Genomic DNA, 27,307 nt, shown 5'->3' with positions numbered 1-27,307 from the left:
GGGTTTTCGTGCTTTGGGGCGTGCGCGTCCATCACTCTCACCTTGTGGGCGCGTTCGCAATCCCAACGTTCTTACAACAGCCACTGCAGCCGAATACACGATAAATTGCAGCTCCTCAAGGTTCTCCACGGTTTCCAAGTACTGTGGCAAAATATCCTGGTTAAGGATGTTTACTGCACTCGTCAACCGATAGGAGTACTGCAATGGGTATCCGATGCCGGGACATGGGTCTGTCCCATGGGACTGTGTAATTGCTTTGTCCATATGATTGACTAGTTCGTCATTCATAATTGCTGTCGTAGCAATCCCACTGTTGGTTCTGGAGCGGCGGGTGAATTGAATCGCGACGGTTACTTGCGATTGATGCATCCAACCCAACAGAACTCCTTCTCGACGTATCGCTCGATCTTGTCTCCTCCTCCTCTCCAAGTTCCCTCTGCACATACCTCTTGATGTACTCTAAGTCTTCTGGAGTCAGCATATTATGTGACATAATAGCTCTCTGGCATGTGTACAACTTGTTCCGGTCAAGCTGGGGTACAAACCGAGGGAACCTCTCATTGAACATCTGCAGCATCGCCGGTCTGCCGGATTATTATTATTATTATTATTATTATAGAGTTTTGGCACTTCCTCAGCAAGCGTGCTGGGAATTTTCACCTACCCCGGGCAATCTGAATGCCAAAGGGGATTAGGCTCTGTGGATCTCATTCGCCGGTTGACTTAAAATCCTATAATAAACGTTTGCACCGGATGTATTAGTTATGGTGGTTCAGGAATCTTCTTACGATGCTGCAAGTTCCAAGAACCACTGTCTTTTGGATGCTATGGAGGTTATGAGATAGTTCCAGCTCTCCTAAGGATCTCAGAAGAGATTTCAGGACGATTCCGGTTGCTGAGATAACAACCGGAATTATACGCACGTCCTCCAGGTGCCACATCTGCTTCAACTCCTCCGCCAAGTCGTGGTACTTCGTTATCTTGTTGGAGAATGTTGTTTGGACATTATGGTCTAGCGGTACAGCAATATCGATGAGGGTTACCCGCTTCATCCTTTTGTCGTAGACCACAATATCGGGCCGATTGGCACGAATGAGGACATCCGTTATGATCTCGCGATCCCAGTACAGCTTCACGAAACTATTTTCCAGAACCGGGACAGGCACATATTTGTAGTAGGCGACAAACTGATTAACCAAGTTGTGCTTTAAAGCAAGCTGTTGGTGCACAATCTTGGCTACTTCGTTATGACGACCGAGATAGGCTGAATCAGCTAAGGCTGAACACCCGGACACGATATGTTCGATCGTCTTCCTACTGAATTGCACTTCCTGCAGCGGTCCTCCACGTTTTCGTGCAATATATAGTGCCGATAGTTCTTCGTCGCAATTACCCGGTCCTGGATGGCTACCATGAATCCTTCTGTTTCCGAGAAGAGTTCACCCCGCACCAGCCACGTATTCGACGCCGCTTTGTCGATATATTCCAGCTCCAGTTGATGGGGTGCGTCCCATGTAACTCCTTCTGCTTCCACGATGCGATCATCTCGTCGACAGATTTGATGTCGCAATTCAGCTGATAGTCCTCCTGCGCCAGATGCAGGGCACTGAATCCGTGGTCAGCTTCACACACAGCGCGATAGATTTCGTGGCGGTTCTGACTTTCCACGAAGTATCTTCGCAACTGCTGGATCTGGGAAACACATAGTGTTTGTATATCGGTGACGCCTCTTCCTCCTACTGTACGTGGCAGGGTGACTCTCTCAATGGACGATTTTGGATGGCGCATGCGATGCTTAGTGAACGCCACTCGTACTGCTCGTTCTAACGCCTCCAAGTCAGTCTTGGTCCACTTCACCACCCGAAACTGTATGTCAACAAGGGCACAGCAAACGTGTTTATCGCCTTCACCTTGTTGCCGGCCGACAAGAGGCTCTTCAAAATACCGTTGACACGATGCAAGAACTTTTCCTGCAGCTCTTTCTTGATCGTTGTATGGCGAATTCCTTTCAGTTGCAGGAAACCTAGGAACTTGTACGTTTCGCCTTCAACCATGTTTCGAATCTCTTCCTGTTCGTTGACGCGGAAACTGTCGGCATCCACCAGGTGACCCCGGTGTAGATGTATGGATCGACATTTATCGATACCAAACTCCATCCGGATGTCGTTGCTGAATACCGTTACAAGCCGCAGAAATTGATGCAGCTTCTCCACAGATTCCGCAAACAGCTTCAAGTCGTCCATAAAGAAGGTGTGGGTAATGTTTGTACTCCTTTCCCCACTCTTCAAATGATAGCCATAGTTGTGTTGGTTGAGTGCTCTGCTAAGAGGGTTCATGGCAAGGCAAAACCATAGAGGACTAAAGGTATCGCCTTGGAATATGCCCTCCTGATGCTGAGAGTCCTGGACCGTAACACCTTTTCTCCGTCGGTAATGTGTAGGGATGTGCTCCACATCCCCATAGCGTGCTGCATTAGCCTGATGACGTTACCGTCTATCTTATACAACTGCAGTACCTTAAGAAGGTACGAGTGAGGTACTGAGTCGTATGCCTTTTATAGTCGATATACGCCATGCTCAGGTTTCTTTGCTTGTGGGTGGCCTGCCCAACAACGACTGCATCAATGATGACCTGATCCTTGCAGCCTCGTGTGTTACGTCGACAACCTTTTGTTCCTCGGTCATCAGGTTGTTGACGTCGCAATGGTTCTGCACCCTCCTCGCTATTACCGATGACAGCACTTTGTACAGACTCGAAAGGCACGTTATTGGTCTGTACTTGGCTGGGTTCAAAGTGTTCCGATCCTTCGGCAGAAGATAAGTGACACCCCTAGTGATGAATTCCGGTAGCTGCCCGGGGTTATCTAGTACCGTGTTGAAGCATTCCGCCATCCGCCCATGGACCGTTGTGAGATTTTTATACCAGAAATTATGCACAAAATCGGGTCCTGGTGCAGCCCAATTCCTGGTATACCGAGTAGCCTCACGTATGTCTTGGGCGGTCACGTTGATAGCGGTCATGTCTCCAATTCCACCACAATATTCCTCTTCTTCTGCCATCCACACCCCATCGCCGTTGTGTATGACGGGGTTCTCCCATAGATTGGACCAAAATTGCGTGACTTCTCCAATCTCCGGAAGGCCCTCGCCAAAGTCGGCTTTGTCGTTTCGGATGTGGTTGTAGAACTCCCTTTCGTTGATGTTGAACATTCGATTTTGCTCCTTCCTCTTCGAACATTCTCCATAACGTCGCAGTCGTTTAGCAAGAGCACTCAACCGCTGTACATGGGTGTCGAGGATCTCAGTTATGTTCGCCTCGGTGAGATCACGGAGTTCTGTGGGTTTCACAATTTCAGCAACATTCCGAACTAGCCTGGTTGATCGATTCCCCTGCTTGTACTGTGTTAATCGACCAACCTTTGACCGCAGTATGGCGATGCGGTTCTCCAGACGTCGCATCCACGCGGGTTTTCGTGCTTTGGGGCGTGCGCGTCCATCACTCTCACCTTGTGGGCGCGTTCGCAATCCCAACGTTCTTACAACAGCCACTGCAGCCGAATACACGATAAATTGCAGCTCCTCAAGGTTCTCCACGGTTTCCAAGTACTGTGGCAAAATATCCTGGTTAAGGATGCTTACTGTACTCGTCAACCGATAGGAGTACTGCAACTTGGGTATCCGGTGTCGGGACATGGGGTCTGTCCCAAGGAACTGTGTAACTGCTGTGCCCATATGATTAGCTAGTTCGTCCTTCAATTGCTGTCGTTGCAATTCCACTGTTGGTCCTGGAGCGGCGGGTGCAATCGAATCGCGACGGTTACTTGCGATTGATGCATCCAACCCAACAGAACTCCTTCTCGACGTATCGCTCGATCTTGACTCCTCCTCCTCTCCTAATTCCCTCTGCACTTCCCGCTTGATGTACTCTACGTCTTCTGGAGTCAGCATATTATGTGACATAATAGCTCTCTGGCGTGTGTACAATTTGTTCTGGTCAAGCTGGGGTGCAAACCGAGGGAACCTCTCATTGAACATCTCCAGCATCGCCGGTCTGCCGGTTATTATTATTATAGAGTTTTGGCACTTCCTCAGCAAGCGTGCTGGGAATTTTCACCTACCCCGGGCAATCTGAATGCCAAAGGGGATTAGGCTCTGTGGATCTCATTCGCCGGTTGACTTAAAATCCTATAATAAACGTTTGCACCGGATGTATTAGTTATGGTGGTTCAGGAATCTTCTTACGATGCTGCAAGTTCCAAGAACCACTGTCTTTTGGATGCTATGGAGGTTATGAGATAGTTCCAGCTCTCCTAAGGATCTCAGAAGAGATTTCGGGACGATTCCGGTAGCTGAGATAACAACCGGAATTATACGCACGTCCTCCAGGTGCCACATCTGCTTCAACTCCTCCGCCAAGTCGTGGTACTTCGTTATCTTGTTGGAGAATGTTGTTTGGACATTATGGTCTAGCGGTACAGCAATGTCGATGAGGGTTACCCGCTTCATCCTTTTGTCGTAGACCACAATATCGGGCCGATTGGCACGAATGAGGACATCCGTTATGATCTCGCGATCCCAGTACAGCTTCACGAAACTATTTTCCAGAACCGGGACAGGCACATATTTGTAGTAGGCGACAAACTGGTTAACCAAGTTGTGCTTTAAAGCAAGCTGTTGGTGCACAATCTTGGCTACTTCGTTATGACGACCGAGATAGGCTGAATCAGCTAAGGCTGAACACCCGGACACGATATGTTCGATCGTCTCTCCTACTGAATTGCACTTCCTGCAGCGGTCCTCCACGTTTTCGTGCAATATATAGTGCCGATAGTTCTTCGTCGCAATTACCCGGTCCTGGATGGCTACCATGAATCCTTCTGTTTCCGAGAAGAGTTCACCCCGCACCAGCCACGTATTCGACGCCGCTTTGTCGATATATTCCAGCTCCAGTTGATGGGGTGCGTCCCATGTAACTCCTTCTGCTTCCACGATGCGATCATCTCGTCGACAGATTTGATGTCGCAATTCAGCTGATAGTCCTCCTGCGCCAGATGCAGGGCACTGAATCCGTGGTCAGCTTCACACACAGCGCGATAGATTTCGTGGCGGTTCTGGCTTTCCACGAAGTATCTTCGCAACTGCTGGATCTGAGAAACACATAGTGTTTGTATATCGGTGACGCCTCTTCCTCCTACTGTACGTGGCAGGGTGACTCTCTCAATGGACGATTTTGGATGACGCATGCGATGCTTAGTGAACGCCACTCGTACTGCTCGTTCTAACGCCTCCAAGTCAGTCTTGGTCCACTTCACCACCCCGAAACTGTATGTCAACAAGGGCACAGCAAACGTGTTTATCGCCTTCACCTTGTTGCCGGCCGACAAGAGGCTCTTCAAAATACCGTTGACACGATGCAAGAACTTTTCCTGCAGCTCTTTCTTGATCGTCGTATGGCGAATTCCTTATTATTATTATTATAGAGTTTTGGCACTTCCTCAGCAAGCGTGCTGGGAATTTTCACCTACCCCGGGCAATCTGAATGCCAAAGGGGATTAGGCTCTGTGGATCTCATTCGCCGGTTGACTTAAAATCCTATAATAAACGTTTGCACCGGATGTATTAGTTATGGTGGTTCAGGAATCTTCTTACGATGCTGCAAGTTCCAAGAACCACTGTCTTTTGGATGCTATGGAGGTTATGAGATAGTTCCAGCTCTCCTAAGGATCTCAGAAGAGATTTCAGGACGATTCCGGTTGCTGAGATAACAACCGGAATTATACGCACGTCCTCCAGGTGCCACATCTGCTTCAACTCCTCCGCCAAGTCGTGGTACTTCGTTATCTTGTTGGAGAATGTTGTTTGGACATTATGGTCTAGCGGTACAGCAATGTCGATGAGGGTTACCTGCTTCATCCTTTTGTCGTAGACCACAATATCGGGCCGATTGGCACGAATGAGGACATCCGTTATGATCTCGCGATCCCAGTACAGCTTCACGAAACTATTTTCCAGAACCGGGACAGGCACATATTTGTAGTAGGCGACAAACTGGTTAACCAAGTTGTGCTTTAAAGCAAGCTGTTGGTGCACAATCTTGGCTACTTCGTTATGACGACCGAGATAGGCTGAATCAGCTAAGGCTGAACACCCGGACACGATATGTTCGATCGTCTCTCCTACTGAATTGCACTTCCTGCAGCGGTCCTCCACGTTTTCGTGCAATATATAGTGCCGATAGTTCTTCGTCGCAATTACCCGGTCCTGGATGGCTACCATGAATCCTTCTGTTTCCGAGAAGAGTTCACCCCGCACCAGCCACGTATTCGACGCCGCTTTGTCGATATATTCCAGCTCCAGTTGATGGGGGTGCGTCCCATGTAACTCCTTCTGCTTCCACGATGCGATCATCTCGTCGACAGATTTGATGTCGCAATTCAGCTGATAGTCCTCCTGCGCCAGATGCAGGGCACTGAATCCGTGGTCAGCTTCACACACAGCGCGATAGATTTCGTGGCGGTTCTGGCTTTCCACGAAGTATCTTCGCAACTGCTGGATCTGGGAAACACATAGTGTTTGTATATCGGTGACGCCTCTTCCTCCTACTGTACGTGGCAGGGTGACTCTCTCAATGGACGATTTTGGATGGCGCATGCGATGCTTAGTGAACGCCACTCGTACTGCTCGTTCTAACGCCTCCAAGTCAGTCTTGGTCCACTTCACCACCCCGAAACTGTATGTCAACAAGGGCACAGCAAACGTGTTTATCGCCTTCACCTTGTTGCCGGCCGACAAGAGGCTCTTCAAAATACCGTTGACACGATGCAAGAACTTTTCCTGCAGCTCTTTCTTGATCGTCGTATGGCGAATTCCTTTCAGTTGCAGGAAACCTAGGAACTTGTACGTTTCGCCTTCAACCATGTTTCGAATCTCCTCCTGTTCGTTGACGCGGAAACTGTCGGCATCCACCAGGTGACCCCGGTGTAGATGTATGGATCGACATTTATCGATACCAAACTCCATCCGGATGTCGTTGCTGAATACCGTTACAAGCCGCAGAAATTGGTGCAGCTTCTCCACAGATTCCGCAAACAGCTTCAAGTCGTCCATAAAGAAAGTGTGGGTAATGTTTGTACTCCTTTCCCCACTCTTCAAATGATAGCCATAGTTGTGTTGGTTGAGTGCTCTGCTAAGAGGGTTCATGGCAAGGCAAAACCATAGAGGACTAAAGGTATCGCCTTGGAATATGCCCCTCCTGATGCTGAGAGTCCTGGACCGTAACACCTTTTCTCCGTCGGTAATGTGTAGGGATGTGCTCCACATCCCCATAGCGTCTGCATTAGCCTGATGACGTTACCGTCTATCTTATACAACTGCAGTACCTTAAGAAGGTACGAGTGAGGTACTGAGTCGTATGCCTTTTATAGTCGATATACGCCATGCTCAGGTTTCTTTGCTTGTGGGTGGCCTGCCCAACAACGACTGCATCAATGATGACCTGATCCTTGCAGCCTCGTGTGTTACGTCGACAACCTTTTTGTTCCTCGGTCATCAGGTTGTTGACGTCGCAATGGTTCTGCACCCTCCTCGCTATTACCGATGACAGCACTTTGTACAGACTCGAAAGGCACGTTATTGGTCTGTACTTGGCTGGGTTCAAAGTGTTCCGATCCTTCGGCAGAAGATAAGTGTAGTGATGAATTCCGGTAGCTGCCCGGGGTTATTTAGTACCGTGTTGAAGCATTCCGCCATCCGCCCGTGGACCGTTGTGAGTTTTTTATACCAGAAATTATGCACAAAATCGGGTCCTGGTGCAGCCCAATTCCTGGTATACCGAGTAGCCTCACGTATGTCTTGGGCGGTCACGTTGATAGCGGTCATGTCTCCAATTCCACCACAATATTGCTCTTCTTCTGCCATCCACACCCCATCGCCGTTGTGTATGACGGGGTTCTCCCATAGATTGGACCAAAACTGCGTGACTTCTCCAATCTCCGGAAGGCCCTCGCCAAAGTCGGCTTTGTCGTTTCGGATGTGGTTGTAGAACTCCCTTTCGTTGATGTTGAACATTCGATTTTGCTCCTTCCTCTTCGAACATTCTCCATAACGTCGCAGTCGTTTAGCAAGAGCACTCAACCGCTGTACATGGGTGTCGAGGATCTCAGTTATGTTCGCCTCGGTGAGATCACGGAGTTCTGTGGGTTTCACAATTTCAGCAACATTCCGAACTAGCCTGGTTGATCGATTCCCCTGCTTGTACTGTGTTAATCGACCAACCTTTGACCGCAGTGTGGCGATGCGGGTCTCCAGACGTCGCATCCACGCGGGTTTTCGTGCTTTGGGGCGTGCGCGTCCATCACTCTCACCTTGTGGGCGCGTTCGCAATCCCAACGTTCTTACAACAGCCACTGCAGCCGAATACACGATAAATTGCAGCTCCTCAAGGTTCTCCACGGTTTCCAAGTACTGTGGCAAAATATCCTGGTTAAGGATGCTTACTGTACTCGTCAACCGATAGGAGTACTGCAACTTGGGTATCCGGTGTCGGGACATGGGGTCTGTCCCACGGAACTGTGTAACTGCTGTGCCCATATGATTAGCTAGTTCGTCCTTTAATTGCTGTCGTTGCAATTCCACTGTTGGTCCTGGAGCGGCGGGTGCAATCGAATCGCGACGGTTACTTGCGATTGATGCATCCAACCCAACAGAACTCCTTCTCGACGTATCGCTCGATCTTGCCTCCTCCTCCTCTCCTAATTCCCTCTGCACTTCCCGCTTGATGTACTCTACGTCTTCTGGAGTCAGCATATTATGTGACATAATAGCTCTCTGGCGTGTGTACAATTTGTTCTGGTCAAGCTGGGGTGCAAACCGAGGAACCTCTCATTGAACATCTCCAGCATCGCCGGTCTGCCGGACATATCCGTCTCCATCCTGGTGCAAACGTAGTAGCAACGGATCACGTACTGATTCATCTCCCTTGTCCACATGATCCGTTGCCGTCGGCGGCCCGCTAACGTGAGTGATTGACGTCGATCAACCACAGCAACATCAGCAGGTGCAGCATTGCCTTGGTGATTTCTTCTGCTGCCGTTTCTGTTTTGCCTTGTCGGCACGGGCTGAGCCCGATGACTAGAGGGTCGCTGTTGCACCTCTCCTTCCTCTAGCCGCTGGCCGCTCGCTCTATCCCCCGTTCCAGGACCAGACCAGTAGGGGCTCCCTCCTCGGGCAATCGCATGGGTGGTATTGTTCTTGAGCGTAACTCCATATTTGGGTGTGCTTTCATTCCCGGAAGCTACGGGTTCTGTAAAGTTATTTAATTCTTTACAGTGCTAAATAGCTAGGTTCAAGCGCCAGTGCTCGCCCGAGGGTGGTTTTTCATTGGTGCTTAGGAATTGGGCCTTCAGCTCCCACCTACTCGAAATGGTGGTTTTTCATGGACGCCCAGGGTATTTCACCTGAGCTCCCACCACTCCCTTATTATTATTATTATTATTATTATTATTATTATTGACTCTGGCACCGATTTATCGCTATTCCTTTTTTTTCACACTACCGTTATCCAATAAGGCATTTCTCTGTTATCGATTTCTATGCACAATAACTGTTCTGCTTCGGCTTTAAACATGCACAGTACCATACCCGCATCAAACAAAGTTAACGTTCACTGTCACTATTCATTCGCCATCGATAATTAATTACCCAGGATACTCATATTATAGTCATTCAATCCATTCCATACGCTAGAGGTACACTTCAGCAGCCTAGAGTAGCATTGGTTGAATGGAACGGTTGTTGCTATAGAAACGATAGAAACAGTTATGTATTTCTTTTTTTTTCATATTTTCCCATAAGTTGTCAATTAGTATAGCATTTTTCATCGGTGAACCCCAAGCATGCTATCGTTACCATTCCGTTGCGGACAGTGTTGCTATCGTTGCCTAGACGACAGCAAACAAGAATTTTCGCAAAAATTGAAAAATTGAAACAAATTTTTTTTCTGAAATGTTTCAACTGAATCAGCCGAGTTTTGTATAAAAACGTATATTATAGTAGGGGTATTCACTAAACGGCGTAGGTTGCTGCGTATCTGATTATAGAAATGTTTCACGCACAATCATAAGGGACATATTTCAAATCGCCTATGAAACATTTCTATAAACAGATACGCAGCAACCTACGCCGTTTAGTGAAAACCCCTAGTGATTTACACCGAATACACAACTTCAAGCACATCATCCGGTCCGTCTCTATTCAAACGCTGACGATTTCCACTTCGTGGCACTCTCTATCAAATTGGTACAAAATCGTTCCTACCTTTTTTTATCCTCGTCGCCAATTGTAACGATCGGGGGATCTTCTGACGGGATGAATAAATACTGCGCACACCAAAAAGTTAGATTGATTCACTCACTCTTTATTCCGCTCTTTTACTTGCTCCTTAAGCACAACTACTCTCGATGAGCCACACTTCATAACTGACTCCATCAGTCATTAGTCGTTAGTCCTGGCCTACTGTGACATCTTCTTCCTTCTCAAACTCCACTATCCTACGAACAGGAAAGAGTCGTCGACCAAATGACATTTTCGGCCAAATAATTTTGGGCTAGATGGACTTCATGGTCAAATGATGTGTTTGGTCAAACTACATATTCGGCCTAACAACTTTCTGCCAAACGACCCTCCTAGGTTCAAATATTTTATTTCAGCGAGAAATTCTTCGGAATTTCCACTCACAGTTTTTCTAAGTTTTTACGGAGCGCTTTTCGGAGGAAGGAAATCATTGGTATTTTCACGAAAAATTATCTGGGGTTCCAACGTGGGGATCATTTGCGAAATTCAACGGAAATTCCACTGAATCTTTGAAATTTCCATGGAAAATTCTACGGACTTCTTCAAAATTGAATCGGCGTGGAAAATATAGATCAGGGGCGTGACAAAATTTTGAACGGCGGCGCGCCATTGTAAAAATACCGGCGGCGGCGGCGCACACCTCTAATTCTAGTTTTTCTAGGCTACACTACCAGCTATGTACGCAACCCTTAGCTGGTGCTGAATATTACAACTTGCGAGGATCAAGATTAGTAGAAAAACTTTGAATCTTATTGGAAAACCTAGTACGAGGAGTTCTCTTCCTATTGTTAAGAAAGGTTTTGGGCATATTTAGAATATTCTCGAACATTTTTAAAATACTACTTTTTCCGCCTAGAATGGGGCCGTCTCGGCCCTCACGATTATGGAGCAACGCTTTGACATCGGGTGCGTCCTTTCAACAAAATTGCTAGTGGCCATCGCCTCCCATGACTCCCATGGCTTGTCGCAGACCACCAAACGATTTGGGTTTCTGGTCACCAGTCGGATACAAATAGTCATTATTGCTATTTGACCGCCACCAGCAATGCGGTTGCTCCAGGAATATTTGTAACGGATCAGCGCTGGACAAGGACCTCCAAACCAGGCTTAGTCGTTCTCCACTATGAAATACCGACAACTGACTCGTGTTGACCAATGTGGGAGGACAACTGCTCTGCCATGTGAACCACTTCCGATCCAGATAATAACGTCAACCTGTGCCAACAGCACAACTACGCGACTACCATCGTGGAAAAGCTGGCCAGTGTTGCCGCGTTTGATCCACGATTTTATTCCTGAAAACCCACCGTAAACAATGGTGGAAAAAGTCGACAGCATCTCAGAGGTAGAATAGCTGTTCATCCCATCAATCTCCAGTCACACGTAAGTTTGCAAAACTTGATCTAGAAATGAAAAGAATATTCTCGCTTCGAAATGCCATTTGGCCATATGTATGTATATAAAAAAGAACCAAACTTCACCGAGTAGTGATACTGGTTTTCTCCGTTTTCTCGCAGTTAGCTAAGACACCAACCTTATATGGAGCTAATACAGTTTGATGTACCATTTTCTTGATAACTTTTAAACGCAACGGACGATCGTTATCAAATTCAATAGTGATCAACTAGCATTTGCCCTATGTCGAGCGAGAGAATCGGTTAAAGATTGCTATATGAAAAGTTGTCTAATGTTTTTCTTGGCTTTTGTGCACACACATACACGGACAGACAGACATGTGTTCCGCTCGTCGAGCTGAGTCGATTGGTATATAATACTATGGGTCTCCGGGATTTATATAAAAAGTTCGTTTTCGGAGTGAAATGATAGCCTTTCGGTACAACTTTGTTGTACGAGAAAGGCATTAATGCACCTAGTGATGATACTGCTTTTCTAACAATTTAGCCAAGACACCAACCTTGTATCGTTTGATATACTAATTCCTTCATAACTTTTAAACGAAATGGTTGAGGTTTACTATATGAAAAGTTGGCTAATGTTTTCCTAAGCTTTCGTGCAAACACAAAAATGGAATGAAATGATAGCCTTTCGGTACAACTTTGTTGTACAAAAAAGGCAAAAACACAACTCATTTCACCGAGTAGTAATTTTGCCTTTATCGCGTTTAGCCAAGACACCAACCTTAAATGGCGCTATGGTTCGATCTTAAAGATAAATCGTCTTCTAGCTCAAACCTTTGTAGGCGTATGTGGCGGGACCATTTAAATAGATGTACCGTAATCCGGGGGAACATTGATCATTTTTTAATTTGTTCTGTAAATATTTCCCCTGTAAGTGAAATAGCTTTTTTCATATTTTTAAAACGAGTACATGTAGTACGTATAAGGCTGTTGTTCTTGATTATTTGATAATTTTAAACTTCAAAAATGTTCGATTATTGTTTAATTTCGACTTCTTGATTCATCTATCGAAAAGTGAAAACATGGCTACAAATTATACGTTAGTTTTGTGTATTTTTTTTTTTTATTAAACTATTTACACACTATAAAAGCCTATGCATAAAGAATTAAAAAAAAAACAATAAATATTACAATACGTTTTATTTCTTCTAGGAATTCGTACCGATTGCTGCTCATTCGCCGTAGCTCGCTATCAGGTGATGTGCAACATGATAGAGACGTCCGACAAAAGCAATGACAACATCAACGACGAGGAGGATGACTCCAAGCTGCCGATTAGTTTCAGCTACGCCCGCCATTCGGACAAAATCGAAGGGATAAACTGTACGACGCAGAGCTGGCGGGTGAAGGAACGCATGAAAACCGTCAGCGTGGCCCTGGTGCTGTGTCTCAACGTTGGGGTTGATCCGCCGGATGTCGTGAAGATACAGCCCTGCTCACGGCTAGAATGCTGGATCGACTCTTCGTCGGTGTCGCCACAGAAGGCAATGGAGCTGATAGGTAAATTACGCCTTAAGGTTTAATGACTCGTTTTAAATCGAATGCGATACTAGCAGAATGGTCCTTCTACTTACTTCATGAACAATATTTGATCCATATTTCTCTGGCCCATATTAGGAGTGAATCCTCAATATATGTAACAAAACATAAAAAAGGTTGTTATATATTATTGAATCCATTTTTTTCTTCTTCTTCTGCCAATATTAAATCCCCACACTGGGACAGAGCCGCCTCGCAGCTTATGTCGAATTCGTTTTTAAACCTGGGTCAGTGCCAACCCGAACCCTGAATAAAAAAACATTTTCAGGTCCATCTGTCATTGGATATGTTGGTGTGCGTAGCATCGTGTTTGTTTTGATTTAAAACATATGATCCAGGACATCCAGTGGTAGCCTCACACCTCGGGAATATTTTCCGCCGGATTTTCAATGGGGCCGGGATTTTGATTTTTCGTGCCCTTTCAATAGTCCAACATAGAAAACATAACAACGTTTTGCTCCGGAAGTTCCTTCAGGAATACCTCCCACTACAACACCCCCCCCCCCAGGTTTCATCTCTACATGTTCCTTGAGGAAATCCTACGAAAGTTCCTTGTGGATTTTTTCCGGAAGTTCCATGAAGGATTCCTCAGAAAGTTCCTTGAAGGATTCATTCGAAGGTTGAAGGATTTCCTCCGAAAGTTCGTTCAGGATTGTCTCCAGAAGTTCCTTCGGGATTTACTCCGGAAGTTGCTCCAGGAAATCCTTATAAGTTCCTCCGGAAGCTCCACCAGGAACTCCTCCGGAAGTTCCTTCAGGAATTCATCCGAAAGTTCATTAGGAATTTCTTCATTAATTCATTCAGGAATTTCTTCGAAAAACTTCCTGCCTCCTGGAGGAGCTTCCGTAAGAATTTCTGTTTTAGCTTCCGGTGAAACTGGTGAATGACTATCAGGGGAATTCCTGGAGGATTTTGCGGAGGATTTCTTGGAAGAGCTTCCGGCAGAACTCCTCCACACAGAACACAAATAGTTTTCTAATTCACTACACAGTTTATTGTTACATCAAACCACATTAACATTTATTTACACTAATCAACCAAACAACTTTATTTACAACACTACATTTATTACTAATTAAGTCTTAACACGAAACAATTATTCGATCGAGGGTTCGCCGGGTTCGCCCCTCGATGTGCGTACGACAACGGTTTGTTTTTAACTACTTTTATTTTATGCAGCATTCGCTGCTGCTGCTGCTGTAGCCTTTGCACTATCGACGCCCCGAACGGCGATCGCATCGATCGCACGGCAAAGAGACTGCGAGAGAATTACGAGCCAATACCAATAGAAGTGCGACATCACTGATATCGTCGCACAAGGAGTACCTCACACGGGGAGTGTGGATATTTTGGTCGATCGACTGCTCGCAGACATCCTCACCCACCCTGAAGTTGCCGGGAAACTTCTGAAAAGAAAGAAGAAACTCCCCTCGATGCACTTGACGGAATCTACTGACCTCAACCCTAATCCTTCTTTTTTCTACATTTGAATTACTGGCCTTTTCATGAACCCGATCCAGGTCAATGTTATGGATTTTATACAGGTTCGGGCGAGACAGCACAAACGTATTCGTGAAATGTCGGAATCAGTAACAGTGTTCGTTTCGCACGACGACGGCGGTGGCTCGGGTGCCGGGAACAAAAGAACGGTGACGTCAATCTCACACCTCATGAATGAAATTTGGTGTGAGTTTGACGTCAGCAATCAGCTGATCAGCTGATACTAATACGAACAAAAGGCACGCTCAACCGGACCTGTATAAAATAAATGACATTGGATCCAGGTGACTTCAGCCACTAGTATCTCCACGACTACTACCAAATACCTGATATTATGCACACAAAAAAAACATCGCTCAATTCCGACAGTAGATTGTCCATTGACATTAGCCTGTGCACGCGGGGATGTCGACCACCTGGGTCGACATGAAATGACATTTCAATCATTTACCTGGGTCTTTGTTTGTACACATTGGCATTTTTCTTATATGATGTTGAAATAAGATTCTAACAGGCATTCGGCTTCAATAAGAATGCATATTGGAATTATTGGAGAAGCGCGAAACTAAATTCTATTGGACTTGTTGAACATTCAATGTAATTTAACTACACTTAACTCTCTTCATTGGCATCGCATCCCCCACTGGGACATTGCCGCCTCGCAGCTTAGTGTTCATTAAGCACTTCCACAGTTATTAACTGCGAGGTTTCTAAGCCAAGTTACCATTTCTGCATTCGTATATCATGAGGCTAATACGATGATACTTTTATGCCCAAGGAAGTCGAGACAATTTCCAATCCGAAAATTGTCTAGACCGGCACCGGGAATCGAACCCAGCCACCCTCAGCATGGTCTTGCTTTGTAGCCGCGCATCTTACCGCACGGCTAAGGAGGGCCCTTACACTTAACAGGGCTTTGATAATTTATTGATATTTTTAGCATTTACCAAGAAATAAAGCTCGTAGTCAGGATGTGATAACATGGGATGCTTTTTACAAAGAACAATTGTGCACTCAACCTAATTCCGAGCCTAATTCTCTAAAATGTGACTTATTCAAGAAAACGGAATGAAGCCTCAGCTTCTACATAATTATTTACGCTAATGATTAAACTTACATATACATACATTGAAACTATCATTACTTGTATTCATTATCACGTAGGATAGGATATACTCAATTTAGTTGAAAACTGGAATACGGGACTAGCGAAGTTGGATTTTTCTCGCAATCCGTACGTAAAACCAAACTTCGCTAGTGGCGCGCTAGTCTAGTTAGGGCCTAATTAGACTAGCACTCTGCTAGCAAAGTTAGGTTTAACGTACGGATTGCGAGAAAAATCCCACTTCGATAGTCCTCCATTTCAGTTTTCAACTTGACTAGCGATATTGATTTGAAGAAGTGGAGTTTCCAAATAATTCAGATTAATCTAGGTAAGCATTGCTACGGTTTTATTAAAACGGCTAAAGTGTTATAATTTTGAATATCTTTATGGACCAAATCAGAAGCTTTACATATGATATTTGACGTAGAATTACGTCTTTCGAATTGATAAGAAATGGTAGGGGGGTCATTGTTTCGAATTTGGGACCGTCAGGAAAAAATGTCAGGAAGAGCCAATAACTCAGCCGTTTTTTGATGCATTCTGGAGCTTTTGGTATGAATCGATCAGTTAACTCCCCAGGATTTTAAACAACTATTGTAAACAATTGTTTCAATGCATTTTACTATTGAAAATCCAATTTCGACAGGTAGTGTTCAAATTTTATTTCAAAATAAATTGCCTTCATTTCGGCTATCTCCATCAGCAATGAACATGCACAAAATAATTGAATTTCGCATCCACTATCGCACGATAAGTAGTTCTACGTTCAGTTTGCAGTCGAGTTTTTAATACAACATTCTACTTTTTTGGAATGACAATATATGATTAACAGCCAATTTCTTCATATCCGCATAGGGGCCATCCACAAAGTACGTCACGCTCCTAGGGGGGAGGGGGGGGTTCCGAGCAGCGTGACGACTCATACCAAAATTTTAGAGTTTTAATACAAAAAGTGTGACGAAGGGGGGAGGGGGGGTTGAAAATCGCCATTTTTTGCGTGACGTACTTTATGGATCTTCCCATAACTCTTATGCAGTGCTTACCCATAAGCTTAAACCTAGTTCGCGCTGTAAGCAGAGTTGAAGAAATTGACCCCAAGTTATAATCGACCTCATAAATGACACAGGCATTAACCATTGCAAGAATTTAATAACTCCGAGCAATAAATATGTTTACCCCTTTTAATATAAAAGAATTGACTCAAAAATAATCGAAGACTATCAGGTATCAGAACGTCGGCTCAGGAGGCACGTTCCCCTCAATTTGGGAGATTTGTGCCATCGCCTTCACTGGCCTTTCTCATCATTTACCTGACGGAAAAGGAAGTGAAAAGGGGAAAGGAAGAGGAAGTGAAGTTGGAAAGGAGAATGGAACCATTTATAGGAAAGCCTATTATGTGGACTTACATGCATTCAGCTAGGGACTAAAGAGAGGTTACAAAAACACAGAGGACGTAACAATGGACGAACGTCAAAGACGAAACACAGAGTGCACTGTGAAAAACGCATAATGCGAATCCATATAGGTGACAATCACAAAATACATTGTAAAAATCGCATAATGCGAATCCATATAGGTGGCAATTTGTTGAAAACTAAGTAAAACACATATTCATAACCCCATTCTTATTGAACCTCACGTTGAGATAGAACAAGAGTAGCCGAACCCGAACGTCAAGAACGAAACACAGAGTACACTGTGAAAAACGCATAATGCGAATCCATATAGGTAACATACACAAAGTACATTGTAAGAAAACGCATAATGCGAATCCATATAGGTGACAATTTGTTGAAAACTAAGTAAAACACATATTCATAACCACATTCTTATTGAACCTCACGTTGAGATTGAACAATAGTAACCGAAACCGAACGTCAAGGACGAAACACAGAGTACACTGTGAAAAACGCATAATGCGAATCCATAAAGGTAACATACACAAAGTACATTGTAAAAAAGACGCAAAATGCGAATCCATATAGGTGACAATTTATTGAAAAAAAAACTAAGTAAAAAAAAAAACATTTTCATAACACCATCCTTAATCAACCTCAAGTTGAGATTAAACAAGAGTAGCTGAAGCCAAACATCAAAGACGAAACACAGATTACACTTTGAAAAACGCATAATACGAATCCATATAGGTGACAAACACAAAGTACGTTGTAAAAAACGCATAATGCGAATCCATATAGGTGAAAATTTGTTGAAAAACTAAGTAAAAAACATATTCATAATCCCACCCTTATTCAACCTCAAGTTGAGATTAAACAAAAGTAGCTGAAGCCGAACGTCAAAGACGAAACACAGAGTACACTGTGAAAAGCGCATAATGCGAATCCATATAGGTGACAAACACAAAGTACATTGTAAAAAAAAAAAATGCATAATGCGAATCCATATAGGTGGAAGTTTGTTGAAAAACTAAGTAGAACACATATTCATAACCCCACAATCACGTTGAGGATGAACAAGAGTAGCCAGAGCCGAACGTCAAAGACGAGACACAGAGTACACTGTGAAATACGCATAATGCGAATCCATATAGGTGACAATTTGTTGAAAACTAAGTAAAACACTTATTCATAACCCCACTCTTATTTAACCTCACGTTGAGATTGAACAAGAGTAGCCGACGCCTAACGTCAAGGAAGAGACACAGAGTACACTGTGAAAAAACGCATAATGCGAATCCATATAGGTGACAATTTGTTGAAAACTAATTAAAAGACATATTCATAACCCTACTCTTATTTAACCTCACGATGAGGTTGAATAAGAGTAGCCGATTATCTCGGAGAAGTAAAAAGTCAACTACGCCATAGCTCCGGTTAGCGCAGCGAGGGCTCAAATACTGTGAAGGGGGCCCTGGTGCTTCACAGGCTCCGTTTGCGGTTAGGTTCTTATTAGACCCCCCTAACCATTCATTCGTAGGCACGGTAAGCATAAAGCCGCATCACACCGAAAATTAGGGGTCACCTGTATGGTGGACTTTTACCACTGGAACAGGCAATCCGTAATGTTATTCTTAGCCAGATAATCAGCTGCCGACACCACACGGCTATCTAGGCTGTTCGTGGAGAGAAGTTGACATTGACTTTACGTCAACTCAGAGTTGAAGAAATTGACCCCAAGTTATAATCGACCTCATAAATGACACAGGCATTAACCATTGCAAGAATTTAATAACTCCGAGCAATAAATATGTTTACCCCTTTTAATATAAAAGAATTGACTCAAAAATAATCGAAGACTAACTACCACAGCTTTCAAAACTATTATTTGCACTGGTTTCCTCAGCAGTGTTCCATTCATGTTTTTCAAATTTTCAATTAAATTAAATTATTATGTTGCGGCCAAGAAAAGCGCCGTAATTGCAAATTGGATTGATCCGTAGAAAAAATGACGCATTCATACGCCACAACATTTGAAAAATATTTGAATCTCGTGATTCATTCGTGGTTCAAATCTGCAGAAAATAGAACTGAGCGTTATATCAGTTTTTTGACAGCTGACTTGTTAAAAAAAGAATCTAGAACAGCTGATAAGAAAATTAATGTTTCATATGCATTCTTATTGAAGTCCAACACCTGTAAGAATCTTATTTCAACATCATATAAGAATAATGCCAATGTTTACAAACAAAGACCCAGGTAAATGATAGAAATGTCATCTCATGTCGACCCGGGTGGTCGACATCCCTGCGTGCACAGGCTAATTTCAGCGACGCACACCACTAAGCTGAAATATCCTCTTGGAACTTTCGCCATTCCTATCCCACCATTTCAAATAGCGGATCACCAAGATTTACAAGCACTAATTGCATTACATCTACATCGCCTCTTCGTCGTTCCGATCAGACCAAGCTTCGTCATGAAGCATATCGCTTCGTGAGAACCTCCTTATGTTATCTCTAGCCTTCGTTCAGAAGTCCTTCGATTGCTTCCGGAAGGTTGAAATTAGCGCACATCCTTCGCTGACCATCTTGCGTCGATCTATCGTCTCGACTCGACTTAAGCTTCGACGTCGTCCACTCCGGTGATAACATTCCCTTCTGGTTACGATTTCTATTCAAATGTGCCTTTACTGTATGCTGCTTCGGATGCGTTGTCATTCCATTCTCCAACGTCCACCAACACTTCAGTTTTTCTTTGGGAGGGACACTGTATAGCGTCCGTCCGTTTCCCACTTTATCCCTTTGCTGAACCAAACCCATGCCATTCTCCGATTCGTCCACAATTCGCATGTGATCGGGCTCTAGATGTTCGGTTATGAGACCACCGTACTGCTCCTGTCTTCTATTTTTTGCCAATCTTCGTTCTTCAACTTGCTTCTGCGATATTGCTATGGTGCAGGTGTATCCAGTCGCCTGACTCGCTGATGTGACTTCACCTATCACTATCCACCCAAAAACGGACTCCGTCAGCACAGGTAGATCCTTGCCAAACGAGATTTCCCTTCCTGACGGGAAGAAGCTGAAGAAAGCTTGGATTCCCAATACCAAGTCGATCCTCCTCGACCGGAAAAACTCCGGATCTGCTAGCTGGATACCCTCTGGAATGTCCAATCCACTTGCCTGAACTGTAGAGGTTGGTAGGCTCGCTGTAACCTTCGGTAGGACGAGGAATTCCATGGATCGAGCATACGAGGAGACGCGAGATTTGATGACAGCTTTCGTCTTGTGAGTTGCCTTCACTCCGGACTGCCCAATGCCCTGAATCGCGATATTGGTTTTTTGGGTGGAAACATTTATCGCCTCGCAAAGATTTGCGGAAATAAAATTGCACTCGGAACCAGAGTCAAGAAGGGCGCGTGCTGGGTACCGACGACCCACATCGTCTTCTATCACTACGACAGCTGTAGCCAAAAGGACACACTGCGCCGCGTTGGAAGAAGTAGATTCGACCGCCAAAGCATTCGCTGCTCTGAAATTTGTGCTTGTGCTGCCCTGTGTAGGAGTACCTCCTGAAATCGATCTCCTCGGTGATCCTTGGCTACTCTTTCGATCTCCTCCTTTGAAGCACAGCAGTGAATGGTGTCGACCCCTACAATACCGACAGGAGAACTTCGAAGTGCACTCCCGAGCGATGTGACCACGTTTGAGGCAATTGCGGCAAAGGGATGCTTCGCGCAAGAAAGACTCCCGGCTGGACTGCGACATCCTTAAAAATGATGGACACGTGTGAAGTCCATGTATCTCCGCACATGAGGGACACTTCGCGTTGTACGACTGTACGGCACTGTTGCTGACCTTCGGTGAAAATGGCTTCTTTCTGCGTTGTGGCGACTGCTCGAAGACTTTCGACTCCACCTTCGCTGGTAGAGCTTCGAGAATTTGGATTCTCCGCTGCAGGAACTGCAGCAAGTCCTTTATGGTGTCCTGCTCCTTCGTCGACGAGTGCTCCTCCCATCCCCGCCGTGTGCTCGGGTCGAGACGAGCGCTTAGATGTTCGACCAGCAACAGATCTTTATACTCGGCCGATTGGATGATCTGATCCAGGGTCAGAATCACACGATCGAATCCGTCGACCAGCCTGTGAAGATCCGCGATTGACTCCGTGGTGAGGAACGGTAGTTTGAAGAGAGCCTGCACTTTCTTCTTCCGTAGGAGCTTGCTGTTGTTGTAGCGTTTTAGCATCGACTGCCAAGCTACCTGGTAGTTGTCCCTGGTGATCTTTAGCGGATCTATTAGTGCCTTAGCTTCGCCTGCTAAGCACCCCTTGAGGTAGTGGAATTTTTCCACATCGGGTAGGTCTGGCTTCTCATGGATCAGAGACGTGTAGAGGTCCCTGAAGCTGAGCCAGTCGTCGATGTTGCCGTCGAAACCTTGCAGCTGGATTTGAGGTAGGCGAACGTGGTCCATACCACCACGTAGAGTGACATCTCCAGGACGAGTCGACTGGTTCTGGACGGAATTATGCTGAACATCTTCCACTTTCTCCGCCAGAAACGATTTCGCATCGTAGTAGCGGTTCTCCATCTCCAACTGCTCCCTCTGCAACCCTTCAGGCTCCGTGAAGTCCTCGTGCGCTTGTATTTCCCAGATTGCCTCACTTATCTGAACCCACAATACATCTAACTTCTCGAGACGAACATTGATTTGAGCGACAGGGGTACTCTCCTTGAAGTTCTTAACGTACTGGCTAATGTTACTTAAAGATAATTTTAACCCCTTCAGCCTCGTCGTCAAACTCTTCAGGGAATCTGCGTTCCTGGTAACGGGCTTCATGTTGCTGTCGTCGCTCCACGGAAACTCGAACAATGTCGTTAGTCAGATGGGTTACTCCACTCGCAGAGTCGTAGAACCGTCGGCAAATCCAAAATCGATAGAAAAGGAGATGTAGTACTCAATATTGTCCGCTTCGGCAGGACATATACTGTTCAGCTCACCTATGAGAAGTAACAGCGGTGCAGCCGAAGCCAAAAACAGCAAGTTCTCCGATTGAGAGCACCTCCAATATTCGAACGAATGCCTCAGATTCCGATCCAAGCCAGCAAATGCGAGGGATTAGAAACGCAGATGTAGTATTCAAATTTTAAACTTCGGCTAGACATATACTGTTCGCCTTACCTATGAATCAACAGCAAGTACCAGTAGCCGAGTTCAAAAAATGTAACAAGTTTTGCCAAACGCCGCTAAATAGTTTGTAACAGCAGGAAATAGTCTCAGTTTATTCAATCCAGTGCAGCGGAGAAAGAACAACCAATGTAGTTTCATAAAATTGCCTGCTTCGGCAGGACATATACTCAGTCTCACCTGGAGAACTAAAGATAGCGCTGAACGAATCAACTTCAGTTCAAAATCATCCAAAATCCCTCAAAATTATCGTTCAGTTTGTTCGACTCGTAACAATCCAAATTGTACCGAAAGGGGAATGAAATTTATTTCAGATGTGCAGTATCAAAATATTCAGCTTCGGCTGGGCATATACTGTTCAAAATGAATTTACCTGGCCGGAAAAGCCTTTCCGTGATGCCCAAGCCCAAAGCGAATGTAGTGTCGTCCGTCTCTAAATCGATCGTCGTCGTTCCGTCGTAACTTGCAATGTCCGTACACCCAAGATGTTCTTCGCGAACAGATATTCTCCGTTGACACCAGTCGGCAGCAAAAAAAAAAATCGCACAGAATCGAAGGGTTGGCGTTAGTGGGAGTTAAAAAAGGCTTTGGCAAGACATATACCGGTTCTTACATACCTGAACGGTAGTAGAACAACGCTAAGGTTATTCCACAATTCTTGTTGAAACTCTTGAATTCATTCCAAATTTAATCCCCACGCGCTCCACTATGCGATGATACAGCAGCAGCTACAGCAAACAATAACCACTGCCTGTCGTCGTTCAATTACTTCTTCCCTTTACTGCTGCTGAAGGCGAATGGTATGCACTGCAGCAGATTGATCAGCTGATGATGACGATTCGATGTGATGTACGGTGCCTTGATTAGTGTTTATGACGTGGGTTTTGATTCTTCCGTGCGATGGCGAATCACATAATTTTCACCAAGGCCAAGGATGGCCGAAGGGTCTTTTCAGTAGATTCTATTAGCGATTTTCTTCTTCTGGGCACTTTAGTATGGCGCAATCCATTTGTTCAGAACACTTCACTATGGCGCGATTTTAATTGTGTGAATTTCATTTACTGTTCACTGGCGCACTTGGCCAAATCTTCGGAATTTGACCGTTCCGAGGTTTTCCGGTAGATCATCCGGCTCGAAGGACCAGCTTATGTCGGGTTCCTTCCCGACCGAGAACTATGTTTTTCCACCCACTACAACACCAGTGAACTCCCAGTCCAAAATACTTTTTCTTCAGGGAACTTTCGTCATCAAACGACCATTTAATTACACAGAACACCAATAGTTTTCTAATTCACTACACAGTTTATTGTTACATCGAACCACATTAACATTTATTTACACTAATCAACGAAACAACTTTATTTACAACACTACATCTTCTCTTATATATAAAAATGAAATGGTCTGTGTTTGTATCCGCATAACTCGAAAACGGCTGGATGGATTTTTTTCATTTCTTCAGCAGAAACATTCGTCATAGTTTCCGACGGGTTTATATGATATTTCCTCATGCGAAAATCATTAGTAAAGTAGTTTAAATCATGAAAAACTAAAACTAAGATTTGTATGGAAATTTCGCATGGGCAGTTCACAACGCGCATTTTCGCCTACTATGCAAGACAACGTCTGCCGGGTCGACTAGTTTATTACTAATTAAGTCTTAACACGAAACAATTATTCGATCGAGGGTTCGCCCCTCGATGTGCGTACGACAACGGTTTGTTTTTAACTACTTTTATTTTATGCAGCATTCGCTGCTGCTGCTGCTGCTGTAGCCTTTGCGCTATCGACACCTCGAACGGCGATCGCATAGATCGCACGGCAAAGAGACTGCGAGAGAATTACGAGCCAATACCAATAGAAGTGCGACATCACTGATATCGCACAAGGAGTACCTCACACGGGGAGTGTGGATATTTTGGTCGATCGACTGCTTGCAGACACTTTTACTATGTACTTAGTATAGTAATAATAGTCAAGCATTCGTTGTACTACAATTACCTAAGAAGGGGGGGGGGGGGGGGGTGAGCGTGATGAATTGTTATAGAATTTAAAAAGAAAACGAATGTTAAGCGCCATATAAGGTTGGTGTCTTGGCTAAATGCGAGAAAGGCAGTGTCACCACTCGGTGAATTAAATTTGTTTTTTTTTATATAAAGGCTGAACATGTTAATAATTCATTCTAGTTCTTAAAAATCTATCGGCCTGGAGATGCGTTGAGTATAACAAGAAATACAATACATTCAAAGTTAATTGCCTATATGCCGGGTATTAACCCACCCGGAGTGGAAATTAATTACTATGTCTGAAACTTGATTATGCATATGTACAACATGTGATAGATTTAGTTCGGAAAAGGTATTGGAGGGTAACCGCCCCTTCGGTGGGGTTTGATCCCACGACCCCAGTTCGCATGACAGGTGCTTTCCCTACTAAGCTACGAAGGACCTCCGTCGTCCACCGCAGCTTAGCGGGTACTGATGAAACCAAATTCCCAGCACCTGGTACCAGCCGATCTCTCGCAATACATTTTCAGAACTAACTCTCTCAAATGTATTTAATAATACATGTAATACAATAATAATGTATTGCTTAATACCCGGCATATAGGCAATTAACTTTGAATGTACTGATCTCGAGTGGCGATCTCTCTTCGCTTGTGTGGTCGTGTTGGGATCTGACGACCAAACTGGCACAACCTCACACAACCCTACTTCATTGAGCGCCGTTGCTGATGAAGCAAGTGTGTAGGAGCCGGACAATATTAAATACTCATCCTACTTGGTTGACATTGTGTACAAAAATACATTTGAGAGAGTTAGTTCTGAAAATGTATTGCGAGAGATCGGCTGGTACCAGGTGCTGGGAATTTGGTTTCATCAGTACCCGCTAAGCTGCGGTGGACGACGGAGGTCCTTTGTAGCTTAGTAGGGAAAGCACCTGTCATGCGAACTGGGGTCGTGGGATCAAACCCCACCGAAGGGGCGGTTACCCTCCAATACATTTTCCGAACTAAATCTATCACATGTTGTACATATGCATAATCAAGTTTCAGACATAGTAAGAAATACAAGATTTCCAATCTTCCTATGAAGTTTAGGTGCAATTGTGCTTATTCTACGAGTAGGGTGACGTGAGGTGAGTCGTTTTTACCTATTCTCACGTGAGGTGACCATGTTATTTAAATGGGGGAATACGACTATTCTCACGTCATTCGAGCAATCTCACGTCACTCCACTCGTAGAATAAGTCCTTAAGATAAGCTTCTTAAGATTTTCCTGCCTAGAAAAAGCTTTAAATTGGAAGCCCTCCGAAGTGAAATAAGTTACATGACTTCAAGAGTGGAATTTTCAATGATTATTTATGTATATTACATTTCATTTATTTTAAATCAATTTACTCGTTTTTTTTTCAGGAAATAGTCTTCAAAAACAATATGAAAGATGGCAACCACGGGCACGTTACAAGCAGTCCTTAGATCCGACGGTGGAGGACGTTAAAAAGCTGTGCACTTCTCTGAGAAGAAACTCAAAAGAAGAACGCGTCCTGTTCCACTACAATGGCCACGGCGTCCCACGGCCAACGGTTAATGGCGAAATTTGGGTTTTTAATCGAACCTACACCCAATACATCCCCCTGTCGATTTACGATTTGCAGGCCTGGATGGGAGCACCTTCGATATACGTCTACGATTGTTCCAATGCCGGGATAATAGTGAATAGTTTTAACACCTTCGCCGAGCAGCATGAAAGGGAGCTGGAACAGATGCGTGCCCGCAGCGGCAGTACCGCCGGACAGTCAGACGCCGATACCAGTAGAAATTCTCCCTCGCCCCCGATAGTGGGTCCGACTACGTACAAAAATTGTATTCAATTAGCGGCATGCGCTGCCAATCAAATCCTACCAATGAATCCCCAGTTACCGGCGGATCTTTTCACGTCCTGCTTGACGACGCCAATTCGGATAGCACTGAAATGGTTCACTTTGCAATCTACATCGAAGCTGGTTCCACACGTACCGGAAGACCTAATTGATAGGATACCAGGACAGCTCAATGACCGGAGAACGATGCTCGGTGAGCTTAATTGGATATTTACGGCAATTACTGACACGATTGCTTGGAACACGTTACCGCGGGAGCTGTTTCAGAAACTTTTTCGTCAAGATCTGCTTGTGGCAAGCCTGTTTAGAAACTTTTTACTCGCAGAGCGTATTCTACGGTCGTACGATTGCACACCCATATCTAGTCCTCCCTTGCCCCAGAGTTATCGTCACCCCATGTGGTCAGCATGGGATCTAGCCCTCGATCTGGCACTCTCGCAGCTGCCCGATATTCTGGATAAGGGAAAACGTTTCAAACATTCACCGTTCTTCGAAGAACAGTTAACCGCCTTCCAGGTTTGGTTGGCAGGGAGTTCAGAGCAGAGGAACCAGCCGGAACAGTTACCAATCGTGTTGCAGGTGCTTTTGTCACAGGTCCATCGACTACGTGCCTTGGAGTTGTTGGGCCAATTCCTGGATCTGGGCCCGGAGGAAGTAAACCTGGCACTCAGTGTCGGAATTTTTCCGTACGTGTTAAAGCTGCTGCAAAGTTTGGCGAAAGAACTGCGTCGGTTTTTGGTATTTATCTGGGCAAAAATCCTCGCTGTGGACGGTACCTGTCAAATCGACTTAATTCGGGATCAGGGGCATAAATATTTCCTAGCTGCACTGCAAGACACCAGCACGTCGGAAGAGGATGAATTCAAAGGTAAGATGATTAATTAAGTAGGGACTCAAAATATTGTTTAAGTTGTTGATATGCCTTTTCGGGTAG

The 27,307-nt window shown here is 44.9% G+C and overlaps 1 protein-coding gene across 1 annotated transcript in view; it reads left to right on the top strand.

Annotated features, from left to right (window-relative positions):
- Window positions 1-27,307, top strand: part of LOC134212035 (regulatory-associated protein of mTOR) — a 66,395-nt gene that overhangs the window by 25,315 nt on the left and 13,773 nt on the right. The window contains exons 2-3 of the mRNA XM_062689532.1: window positions 12,920-13,267; window positions 25,907-27,241. Of these exons, the coding sequence (XP_062545516.1) occupies window positions 12,967-13,267; window positions 25,907-27,241 (1,636 nt within the window). The 5' untranslated portion in view covers window positions 12,920-12,966. The remainder of the gene's footprint in view (window positions 1-12,919; window positions 13,268-25,906; window positions 27,242-27,307) is intronic.

Source organism: Armigeres subalbatus, chromosome 2, assembly GCF_024139115.2.
Source record: "Armigeres subalbatus isolate Guangzhou_Male chromosome 2, GZ_Asu_2, whole genome shotgun sequence".
Lineage (NCBI taxonomy): Eukaryota > Metazoa > Arthropoda > Insecta > Diptera > Culicidae > Armigeres > Armigeres subalbatus.
The sequence above is the reverse complement of the archived record's forward strand: the minus strand, read 5'-3'. Positions and strand labels throughout refer to the sequence as shown.